This window comes from Haematobia irritans, chromosome 4 (assembly GCF_050003625.1).
Source record: "Haematobia irritans isolate KBUSLIRL chromosome 4, ASM5000362v1, whole genome shotgun sequence".
Taxonomy (NCBI): Eukaryota; Metazoa; Arthropoda; class Insecta; order Diptera; family Muscidae; genus Haematobia; species Haematobia irritans.
Window position 1 is genome coordinate 50,552,498 of NC_134400.1, and position 12,852 is coordinate 50,565,349.

General features: G+C 36.0%; 1 protein-coding gene across 1 annotated transcript; it reads left to right on the forward strand.

The window, feature by feature from the left end:
- The first annotated feature begins 4,059 nt into the window (after positions 1-4,059).
- LOC142235394 (uncharacterized) lies at positions 4,060-9,265 on the forward strand. The gene is made up of 2 exons (XM_075306648.1): positions 4,060-5,563; positions 5,622-9,265. Exons 1-2 carry the CDS (start codon positions 4,060-4,062, stop codon positions 9,263-9,265), a joined length of 5,148 nt encoding a protein of 1,715 aa, XP_075162763.1.
- Positions 9,266-12,852: the final 3,587 nt, after the last annotated feature.

The window sequence follows — 12,852 nt, forward strand, 5'->3', positions numbered from 1 at the left end:
ATTTTTAGTAATTTGAAGTTGCTGAATCCAAATCTGCACTCGGTTTGTTGCTATTAGCTCGACTTTTTGAGATGTACCTTTAGATTCAAAATTGAGGCACTTCAGCTACATATATTGGTATAACTTGAAAACGGTTCACCATATTAACCCTTTCGACCCCGAATTTTTATAAATATCGCTAAATTTTTTTTTATTTTTAATCATGTTGAAGTCATTTAAGAAGCGTCTAGCCAAAATTTCGGGTCGCCACGCCCATTCGTTTAGGCGGTAGAGAATGTTGCCTGTGGGCAACTTTGGGCAATTGTGACTACAAAATAGTTTGTTTTGTAATGATAGACGTATTACGTTTTATTGGATTTTTGTTAAGTTTTTTGTTATTTTACAGTAAATATATACTTAGATGTGCGCGTAAGTGGAATTTCAATCACGCTCAAACACATTCACGAAGAAATATTTGTACTCACGCACGCCATGTGGGTAGGAATTCACGGTCACGAAATGAATTCATGAAATGAAAAGTCAAGCTCGCGCACGATCACACATGAACAACGTTTATGTCTCACGCTTTCGCACGATTCACGACAATTTTCGTAATTCACGACAAATCTCGTGAGTCACGAATATTTTCGGAACACGACAATTCGTGGCTCAATAAAATTCTGGTAATTAACGAAATTTCTCGTGACTCACGCTATTGAAATCTTAAGCGTGATTAAATAAGTAAGGGTGATTAAAATCGGTGAACTTGAATTTAATCGTGAACGTGAATTTGTTCGTGATTGTGACTTTTTGTGTCTGTTTTACCGTGAGTGTGAATTTTATCGTGAACATGAATTTTATCGTTAACGTGAATTTTATCATAAGCGTGAGTTGGATCGTGAGGATGGGTTGGATCGTGAAAGTAAATTTTTATCGGGAGCGTGACTTCGGAGAAAGTTCACTCACTCACAATCACGAACACAATTTTATGTTTACTCACGCTCACGCGCCACACATTTTTCTTTAATCCCGTTCACGCATATTCACGAGATTTCGTTTAAATTTCATTCACGGCTTCGCGTGAATCACGCGTGACTCACGAAAATGTTTTGTTTTTTTTTTTTGTTTTTAACCCATGTCAATTTAACTGGCGGTGTTAAAAACCAAAGTATTATAAAGCGTCAATATTCGTGCTAATCCACTAGTATGTTGCCAAGAAATGGCTTCCTCCCTTTTTACGATTCCTTCCAAATTCCCCACTGCACTGCAGATATGTTTTCCACATCATCGCCGCATTTCTCGTCTCTGGGACATCCCAATTGAAGTTCAAAATTTTTTCAAAATCATTGGTTTTCAAACCTTTTTTCTCCAGGCCTTATGTTCGAAAATATGTAATTTTACTACCACAATTGCCCAAAGTTGCCCACAGGCAACTTTTCAATTTTAAAAATTTCTCATCTGTTGTTTTTTGCAATTCTAAGATTTGACTTCCAGAAATATTTTATTTGACATGTACTACAATAGATTTAATAAAAACTTTCAACATTTTAGTTGTAATTTTTGAAAAAAGTCACATGTATAAAAACCTCTTTTTAAATTCGCAAATATTTTTTTCTTGAGGTACGTGCGTATTAATGAAAATTTTTTTGCTAATTGACAACCAAATTAGCTGATTTTTCAAGTTGAATTGAAGAAAACACTTGTAGCTTTCGATACCGTTACAGTTTTATGAACAAAAGCAAAAACAACGCTGACAGTGAGTCTCAAAACACAAAAAGTTGCCCACAGGCAACTTTAGGGTAGAAAGGGTTAAATTAAAAAATATATCCGAAACTTCCAAACAATATTCTCTTTAAGCAGTCTTTACATTGTTTTTCAATTTTCCAAGTAATTTTAGAGATATCGTTCAAGTTTTGAAAAAAATTTTAACAAAAACATTTTTTTTGTTCTTTAAAAATTCCTAAAAAATAAATGTTGACGTTGAGAGACATCATGAGTCAACAGTTTTGAACTTTAAAAACAACGCCATCTATAAATTCAACTGGATGACTTTCTCGCAAAAATTATGAATCAGTTGCTGTAAGATATGGCCACATAGCGAGGAGCTTGGGACATTTTTTTATATATTAAGTTTATCATTTCTTTTATTATGAATATTTACTTGAATTTATGTAGGTGTTAGTGTATTAGAAGAAGTCAAACCGCGCGGTCATATACCATTGTATTGAACTTTATTACAAAAGCCCATTGTATTGAAAAGAGAAGCGTGTAAATTATATATAGTGTTCTGAACAATAATTAAAAGAAATTATAGTTTAATAAAATACTTGGGAATATAATAAACTAGTGAATTGAAACATAAAGGTGTTTATTATTTGGCTGCATATTCCCTGCGTGCGGTATTGTGACTCTTTTTTTTTTTTGTTTTGTTGGCTCCTATAGTACTCCGCCGGTGTATCACGAAATACCCTTTACCAGGGGAAATTGAACAAGGTCCTTCGAACCGGATCTGGAGTAGGAGGAGCAACTATCGTGTACACAAGGACCAGAAGAGTGTAGCAAAAAAAAAATCCATAGAAAGAGGAAAAATATAAAATAACTAAAGTTTGGTTTTTTGTTTCGGATCCCATTTTCCTGAAATTACGATCTGGCAACCCTCGACTATCTCTCCCACAAGTAACATTGCTCTAATTGGTTGAGATATGTCAAATGTTTAGTTTGGGATTATTTATTAATTAATTGAATTATAAATAATAAGTGATTTCAAAAAAAAAAGATAAAGAATACTGAAAAAAAGAATACATGTTTTTATGGAACACTGATTTGAAATTAAAGTTGAAAACAACAAATTTATCCGTGAGTTTCAAAGACAAATTGTTTTTTTTCTCCTCATTGCATTGTTTTGTGTTGTTGCCTGGATTTGAGGTATGTTGGTGTCAAATTATCAATTCTATCCTTATTTTCATTATTGGCAAATATATTTGGATCATAATTAACGCTTGAAGACATCCAATCAACTTTTTCTTCCTTTGTTGTTCATATTGTTTTGCATTAGGTAAATACAAGAGACGTACGGAACAAAGAGATATCACTATGTCCATATTGAACGAGTGTATGGATCATTAATGTTGAGAGTATAAATATGTCGCACAAAGAGAAATAACGTATTCTCTTCATCCACTCTCTTTTGTTGTATAAGTGTTGCTAATGCATAAGTGTTGCTAGCGGATTTGAAATGTTTTTTTTTCGTTCGTTTTTGAAGATTTAAATTAGAAGACGTCTAATTTGATTGCCACTAATTGAACTACGAGGAAAATAAGAATATCCAGAAGAAGAAAGAAAATACCAAATTTGTGGTGTTTTAATAAAATATATGGTTTTATTGAAACTGCAATCGTAATTTGTCGGAGTGAAAACGCTAAATAATTTTTTTTTTGTAAAGTGGTGACACTTTTCCTCTCCGGCATGAAGAGAGGGATGAAATTGCCTGAATAATTTTCAGTGTGGCATTATAGCGGTTTCCCCTACAAATATATCACGGTTATCGCCGAAAAGGAATTTAGAATTTTTTTTGGATAAAGTTTTGTTCTATTTTTAACCAGAAAATTAATGCGTCAAATTGTTATGTGGGACAAGTACGAAATATTTATTGTTTTTGTGGTGGTTTTATAAAATATTTGGTTTTATTGGAGTCTCAAAATAATTTGTCTGATTAAAAAACGCTAACTAATTTTTGTTTCGTAAAGTGGTGACACCTTTCCTCTCTGGCATGAAAAGAGGGATGAAACTGTCTGTATAATTTTCAGTGTTGTATTATAGCGATTTCCTCTGCAAATATAGCACCGTTGGTGTTATCACCGCAAAGAATTTGGAAACTTTTTTTGGGATAAATTTTATTTTATTTTATACCAGATAAATAATGCGTTCTTTGAGATAAGGATGAAATATTGAATTTTTATATTTTTTCGGTGGAGTTTGTTCATTTTCAGTGATAGTTGAACCTTATTTTAAAAAGCTAACTACAGTGGTTAATATTGTGCAGTCAGGATTTCCTAAAGTCTCACTTCCGACGGTTGTAACATGGCAGAACCCATTCTATTGCATAAATTTAAAAAATTTGCGGCATTATTTTTAGAATTTGAGAAGGAATACAATGCGATGTCTAGTACTGAACATACTATGTATACGGTAGAACTTCGTAAGGAAGAATTTAAAGGTTTGTGGAATAAGGTCAAGGCATCTTTCGAGAAATTTAATATAGATTGTGATTGTTCCGAAGAACAGGAAAGGGAGGCATCTGACCTGTTTAGACAGTGTCGGGAGGCATATATAACATGTGCTGCAGAAATGGGTCAACTTTCTCAAACTTTTTTGAACAGGTCGGTTCTCACGTCGACAATACTTCCCGCTAGTCAGAATACCCCTCAGCCAGGGGAGAATCGTATTAACGATCATCGGTTGCGGTTGCCCCCTTGCACCACAGAGATTTTTCACGGTGACTATCTTTCTTGGCCATCTTTCAGGGATATGTTTACGGCAGTTTATATCGATTGTCCGTCTATAACGCCTGTCGAAAAATTGTTCTATTTGCGTCAAAATACGCAAGGGGAAGCATTGGAAATCGTGAAGAAGTCACATTTGACTAATGAGGGATTCGAAGTTGCTTGGAATAATCTTAAGGATAGATACGAGAATAAAAGAATCCTCGTGAATAGCCAACTGAAGATCCTCTTTAATTTATTACCCGTTAAATCAGAGTCCGCAAAAGAAATTAAAAGGCTCCAAAGGGAGATAAACAACTGCATAACTTCTCTACAGTTGCATGAAATTTGTATTGATAGTTGGGACCCAATATTTGTCTTTTTATGTTCAACAAGGCTTCCAGTTACCACCTTATCCTTGTGGGAACAGACCGTGGAAAATAAGACGGAGATCTCCAAATGGGCGGATCTCGATAAGTTTTTAACCGCTAGATTCCAGTCGTTGGAAACGGTTTTTGACTTTTCACATTCGGATATCAATGAACAGTCCATGAGATTGGACACTTCGCAAAGGAAGGTGAAAACTTATCAGGCTAGTACCAATAGAATTATTTGTTATGCCTGCTCCCAGGAACATTTTCTGAAAAATTGCAGAGAATTCTTGCGAATGAATCATGAAGATCGGTTTGCTATTGTTAAAAATAATAACCTCTGCATAAATTGTTTTAGCAATCGACATAAGCTGAACCAATGTCCCAGTAAACTTATTTGTGAAAAGTGTAGTTTGAGACATAATACATTATTGCATCGTGAATCGCAAATATCGTTACCTGCCATTTCTAATAGGGTCGGTACGGAAGTCCCTACAACAAGCCATGTATCTTCTTCGGGTACATCTTCAAGTGAGCAACGTATTCAAAATTGTTTTGCTAGGACATCTAAGCATGTTCTCTTGGGGACTGCCATGGTGAATATTAGGGTGAAAGGAATCATTTACAGTGCGAGAGCATTATTGGACCCGGGATCACAAGCTTCATTCATTTCGGAGAGACTACAGAGACGGATTGGTTTACCTACTACCAAGGTGAACGCTAGGATATCGGGTTTGACTGACACAGGCAGGACTGACACAGAAACAATGTATTTTTGAATTGACTTCAGATAGCGACGAAGACATCAGAGTTGAAGTGTGTGGTTTGGTACTGCCCCAACTTACAGGTAAACTTCCAAGTTCGTCGATTTCGCTTCCGGTAAATATTTCTTTGGATGGTATAAAATTAGCGGACCCATATTTTGCAAAAAGCGATCAAATTGACGTTTTGATAGGTGCGGATGTCTATCCACAGATTATTTTGGACGGAATGCAGCGGAATGTACTTGGTTCTCTCGTGGCCCAGAATACAGTATTTGGTTGGGTATTAACTGGGCAACTTGATTGTGAAAGACATAGTTCGGATACTACCGTTTCCTTTTGCACCGAGGTTTTTTTGGGCCAGCAATTAGAAAAGTTTTGGAAATTGGAAGAGCCTCCAAGAGCTTCTATGATGACAGAAGGAGAGACTTACTGTGAAGAATTATATCAGAAAACGACCAGGAGGTCTCAAGATGGACGTTTTATAGTATGTCTTCCTTTTAAGCCTCAACATGCAGACGGGAAAGGTTTAGGATTATCGCGGACAAAAGCATTTAGACAATTTATGCGGAATGAATCGTCTTTGTTAAGGAAACCAGAATTGAAAGAGATGTATGATGCCGTGATTGGTGAATATGAGTCTTTGGGCCACATGGTTAAAGTAGATGAACCCAGCGGACAGGGTACTAATTTTTATTTACCTCATCACGCTGTAGTGAAGCCTGAAAGGACATCGACGAAGCTAAGAGTAGTGTTTAATGCTTCTTGTCCAACTTCTAGTGGCATGAGTCTAAATGATATCCTATACCCTGGACCTGTTTTACAAAACGATTTGGTGTTGTTGATTATAAGATGGCGTTTTTATCGTTATGTATTTAACGGTGACATTGAAAAGATGTATCGTCAAATACTGGTGGATGATAGACATACACGATTTCAAAGAATAATTTTCCGGACCGATCAGAAATTTTCTGTTCAAGATTTCGAACTGAAAACAGTGACTTTTGGTATAAATTGCGCACCGTTCTTAGCTATTCGGAGTTTGTTGCAACTGGCCAATGATGTAGAAAATGATCTTCCTTTGGCAGCAAGGATTTTAAGGAACATGATGTATGTTGATGATGCACTCGCTGGAGCACATGAATTATCTTTGGCAATAGACGCTAGGAACCAACTGATCGCGGCTTTATCTTCGGCGGGATTTTCTATGAGAAAATGGACATCGAACGATGAACGTATATTGACAGATATTCCCGTCGAGGATCTTTTAAGTGAACATTTTTTGGAAATCGATGAGGATAGCAAGGCAAAAACATTGGGCATTAGATGGAATGCCAAGAAAGATATTTTCTATTTTTCGGTAAAGCCTATAAGTCGAAAGGGTGATTTTACAAAAAGAGAGGTGTTGTCCATTATCGCTACACTATTCGATCCTGCAGGTTGGTTGGGACCTATAATAATTGTGGCAAAGATGTTGATGCAAAAAATATGGACTGAGAAGACGGATTGGGATGAATGTTTGTCCGAGTCTAGTACCCTTCGGTGGCGTCAGTTCATTGATGATTACGAGCATATAAACAATATTGAATTGACACGTTGGATAGGATTTAGTCCAAATTGTCAAGTGGAAATTCATGGATTCTCCGACGCCTCTGAAAAGGCTTATGGGGCATGTGTTTATGCGCGGATAAAGTCCGTTCATGGGGCTATTCAGACCCATTTGTTGCTTGCGAAATCGAGGGTGGCTCCTGTGAAGACTATTTCCCTCCCACGGCTGGAACTTTGTGGAGCACTTTTATTAGCGGAACTGATAGATGTTTTAAGGACCGACTTGAAATTAGATAGCAAGAGTATAAAATATGCTTGTTGGTCTGACTCTACGATCGTACTGGCTTGGCTTCAAAAGCCTCCTGCTTCATGGACTACTTTTGTTTCTAATAGAGAGTCGAAGATTGTTGACTTGGTGGGGAAGGACTGTTGGGGACACATTGCTTCAGAGCATAACCCGGCGGATATACTTAGTAGAGGGCTTCGAGCACAAGAATTGGATGGGAATACCTTGTGGTGGCATGGACCATCGTTTATAAGGGATTCGAATTATGGGTCATTTCAATCTCAGGATGAATTTCACACGGATGAGGAATGTCGTGATATTACTGCCCACTTCTCCTATATTAGCGATTTTGAAGATATTCTTGTTCGATTCTCGTCCTATTCGAGGGCGTTACGGGTAATGGCTTACGTCTATAAATTTATTTCATTGTTAAAAGGGAAGTCGCCACCGATGGTAGACCTGCAGGTTTCCTTTAGTGAGCTGCAATTTGTGAAAACAAGCCTTGTTGTTGTTGCACAAAAAGTATACTTTCCGAAAGAATATTTCAGTTTGACCAATGATAGTCCTCTGCCTACGTCAAGCAAACTGCTTAGTTTGAACCCTTTCATCGATAAAGAGGGTGTGATCCGAGTGGGAGGACGATTATCCAATGCAATTTCTTTGTCATTTAATGAGAAACATCCAGTCATTCTGCCGAATGAAAGCAAATTTTCACGTCTCTTGATCAACTTTATTCATGAAATTACATTGCATGGAGGAAATCAGTTAATGCTTAGGGTACTTAGGTCAGAATTTTGGATCCCAAGGGCTAAGAATTTGATAAGGAATGTTATAAGAAACTGCAGAATCTGCACTATTTGCGCGAAGAAATCAAAGGAACAGATTATGGCAGCTTTGCCAGTGTCCAGAACTATCCTTGACAGACCTTTTACCCGAACGGGCGTGGATTTCGCTGGCCCATTTGACATTAAATATTATACAGGTAGAGCTTGTTTGATAACTAAAGGTTATGCTTCGATTTTTATTTGTTTTGCCACCCGAGCTATTCACTTGGAAGCTGTTAGTGATTTAACAACGGCCACCTTTCTCGCAGCATTTGCCAGATTTGTTTCTCGACGCGGTTGTCCAAAGGAAATGTTTTCGGACAATGGGACGAATTTCGTGGGAGCCGCAAGAGCATTGCGGGTTGAATATCGGAATTTTATTCGGGATATGAGTTCAGAAGTTGTTCACTTATATGCGAATAATGGGCTAGATTGGCACTTTAACCCAGCAGGCGCACCGCACATGGGGGGCCTTTGGGAGGCAGGCGTCAAGTCTTTCAAACATCATTTTAAAAGAGTTGCATTTAACTTAAAGTATACCTTTGAAGAATTTTCGACCCTGTTGGCACGGATTGAATCATGTTTAAACTCGAGACCCCTTTGTCCATTGTCGGAGGACGTTTTTTGTCTTGATGCTCTGACCCGCGGACATTTTCTAATTGGTGGTCCCCTTTTGTCCCCCCCCGAACCGAGAATCAGTGAGGCTCCTATTTCTATTATAAATCGATGGCAGCGAGTAAAAGCAATAAACCAAAATTTGTGTGTGCGTTGGAAAGAGGAGTATTTGAGAGAGATTATTAAGCGAAATAAATGGAAAACAGATGAAGTAAATGTGAAGATAGATGATATGGTTGTTATTCGTGATGACAATTTGCCGCCCAACGAGTGGAGATTGGGCCGTATAGCAAAGGTTTTTCCTGGCGCGGATGGGAAAGTCAGGGTTGCAGAGATTCGAACGTCGAAGGGACTGCTAGTAAGACCGATAGTTAAACTGGTTCCTCTTCCTATGGATTAAGCAGAACCTATCCGTCAATTACATTTTGTTTTTTTTTCTTTTTTTCTTTTTTTCTTTGTTTTTTAAATATTTTTAGAATCATGGTTAAGGCAAAGAAATATAATTCAGAGAACCGCGGAAATAAGCAGAGAATTGTATGTCGAGTGTGTTTAAAAGATCACCCACTTAGATTTTGTAGCAAATTCTTGGCGATGAATTATTCGGAGCGTATGAGGATTGTGTCGATATACAGACACTGCGCAGGTTGTCTGGCTCACGATCATACATGGCGCACATGCAGTAGTGAAGGTCGATGTAAGAAATGCGGCGATATGCACCACACTTTACTCCATAAGCCGGGACCACGTTCGGCCTGTAGGTCCATAAAAAGTGTGGTAAAGAGATTAGGACCTCGTTCGTCTAAGTCTCAAACTGATTTAGGACCTAGTTCGTCCAAATCCGACCGCAAAGATGGACCTAGTTCGTCCAAATCCAGACACAATGAAGGACCTAGTTCGTCCGAAATCAGGAATAAAGATGGACCTAGATCGTCCTCGAAGGGGTCCAGACACGTTGTGCCATTTACACGCAGCCAGACCAGTATAGTAGATATCAAGGGAGTTATGAGATCTGATATGACGTATAGTATACAAGAGACTGTGATGCTCCGTCCGACGGCAATGGTTAACATTATTTGTGGCGATCGGCATATATGTGAACGAGTTTTAATAGATCAAGGTTCTGAGATAACTATAATTGACGAGTCGCTGGCCCGTAAAATCGGTCTAAAGGTTGTCAAAATTGGAAATCGATTCAGATGCGCTTTGCAGCTTCGTGGATGCCACGAAGTCAGTAGTACCGTCGAAACCTATGCTGAAGTTCGTAAAAGGTTCACCATACAAACGCCAAGGAAATCAGTGGACTGTCGTATACTTGAAGAGTATCCTGGATTGCAATTAGCAGATCCTCTGTTCTACATGTCGGCTGCTGTGCACCTATCATTAGGAGGAGATTTGTATTCCAAGATTATACGCAACGGGGTCGCCGGTGGAACACTCGGGAAACCTCTTGCCCAATTTACTATATTCGGGTATATAATCTCTGGATCATGTTCGTCTTAACTCTAGATTATTATTTTTACGTAAAAAAAAACATATCATTAAATTGCCATTTTGAGAATTGCAGAATACTGCAAAGGGGCCGGAATGTTGACGTTGAGAGACATCATGAGTCAACAGTTTTGAACTTTAAAAACAACGCCATCTATAAATTCAACTGGATGACTTTCTCGCAAAAATTATGAATCAGTTGCTGTAAGATATGGCCACATAGCGAGGAGCTTGGGACATTTTTTTATATATTAAGTTTATCATTTCTTTTATTATGAATATTTACTTGAATTTATGTAGGTGTTAGTGTATTAGAAGAAGTCAAACCGCGCGGTCATAGACCATTGTATTGAACTTTATTACAAAAGCCCATTGTATTGAAAAGAGAAGCGTGTAAATTATATATAGTGTTCTGAACAATAATTAAAAGAAATTATAGTTTAATAAAATACTTGGGAATATAATAAACTAGTGAATTGAAACATAAAGGTGTTTATTATTTGGCTGCATATTCCCTGCGTGCGGTATTGTGACTCTTTTTTTTTTTTGTTTTGTTGGCTCCTATAGTACTCCGCCGGTGTATCACGAAATACCCTTTACCAGGGGAAATTGAACAATAAAAATGGTTAGTTTATTATATTTCGAATAAAATGAGCTTTACTTCATTAAAATCGGTGCACAACTTTTGATTTTGTTCACGATTTACTGCATTGATATAAATCGCGATTTCCATACAAAAATAACACAACTTTTGATTTTGTTCACGATTTACTGGATTGATATAAATCTCGATTTCCGTACAAAAATAACATTTTCTAATAGGTAAGTGTTTGTATGTAATAAGTTAGTTTTTCATGGTTCTGTTGAATAAGAATTGAATATTGTTTTTATGGTTATTTGGGACACTGAATTTAAATCTGCACTCGTTTTTTTTTTCTTTCAGCTCCACTTTTCGAAATATACCGTTATGTTTAAAATTAAGCCGCTACATATATTGTAATAACTTGAAAACGGTTCACCATATTACATTAAAAAAATCCGAAACTCCCAAACAATATTCTCTTTAAGCCGTACTTACATTGTTCTTCAATTTTCCAAGTAGTTTTTTACGTACACATAACTTCAATATGAACTAAATCATAAGACCATTTTCGTACGATTCCCAAAAATAGTAAGAATAACTACCGTATGGTTAAAATGGTCATGATTTAGCTCCAATTATTTTCTCCTTTACTTTTAGTTAATTTTTTCCTTAATGAGAGAGTGCACTTTCGTGAACTGCAGTTAAAAATTACAACAGGGTTTAACAACATTTTGTGGAAATCTCAAAATGGTTCCATTTTCGTTTGGTTCCATTTTCGTACGAGTTATTTCATTCTCTATTTAGAAAAAATTATCTAAACTGTATTACAAACGCTGACATCACTCCGATATCACAAAAATAAGTAAATATTTTTAAACAAATTGAAGAAATTTTATTAGACATAATTAAGTTTTTTCACTTGTTAAAGAAAATTTTATAGTCAGAAGGAAAAAAATGGAGTTCAGATTTGCAAGAATGTCTTTAGTGCCATACGAAGTTCAAGATGGGCGCATTTGTAGTAAACTTTACAAATTTGAAGAAATAAAGAACTATTTTGTGAAAAGTACAGATTTAGTAAATCGTTATACATCATTTGTATATAATTTTGTTATGTTATTTATTTTACCTGCACACGAAGTTCATTTGAGTCAATTTTTTTTATAACTCGCTATTTTCATTTTTATAATGGAAAATTTCAATTTATGCTTCAAATAGGTTAAAACAAATTAAGAATTAATAAAATTGTATAAATTATTTAATTTTTGCCGAAAAATTGGTAAATCCATTCTAGAACAAGTATATACGGCCGTAAGTTTGGCCAGGCCGAATCTTATGTACCCTCCACCATGGATTGCGTAGAAACTTCTACGAAAGACTGTCATCCACAATCGAATTACTTGGGTTGCGGTAACACTTGCCGGTGGCAAGATATCTTAAAACTTCTTACCACTGTCTTCTCAATTGTAAGTTAGTCCATACGGGGTATATATTAAACAAAAAAGGCCGATTAAATACGTAAATAATTCAGTTTGACAAAATTGTCTATAAAAATAAAATTTTGACAAAATTTTCTATAGCAATAAAATTTTGACAAAATTTTCTATAGAAATAAAATTTTGACAAAATTTTCTATAGAAATAATATCTTGACAATATTTTGTACAGTAATAAAATTTCGACAAAATTTTCTTTAGAAATAAAATTTTGACAAAATTTTCTAAAGAAATAAAATCTTGACAAAAATTTTTATAGTAGTAAAATTTTGACAAAATTTTGTATAGAAATAAAATTTTGACAAAATTTTGTATAGAAATAAAATCTTGACAAAATGTTGTACAGTAATAAAATTTTGACAAAATTTTCTATAGTAACAAAATTTTGGTAGATTATTTTTACTATGGACCAATTTTGGCATGG

Coding starts and splice junctions, on each gene's coding strand:
- LOC142235394 (XM_075306648.1), top strand. CDS start 4,060: ATGGCAGAACCCATTCTATTGCATAAATTTAAAAAATTTGCGGCATTA. Junction 5,564..5,621: donor GGTGAACGCTAGGATATCGG/GTTTGACTGACA, acceptor AATTGACTTCAG/ATAGCGACGAAGACATCAGA.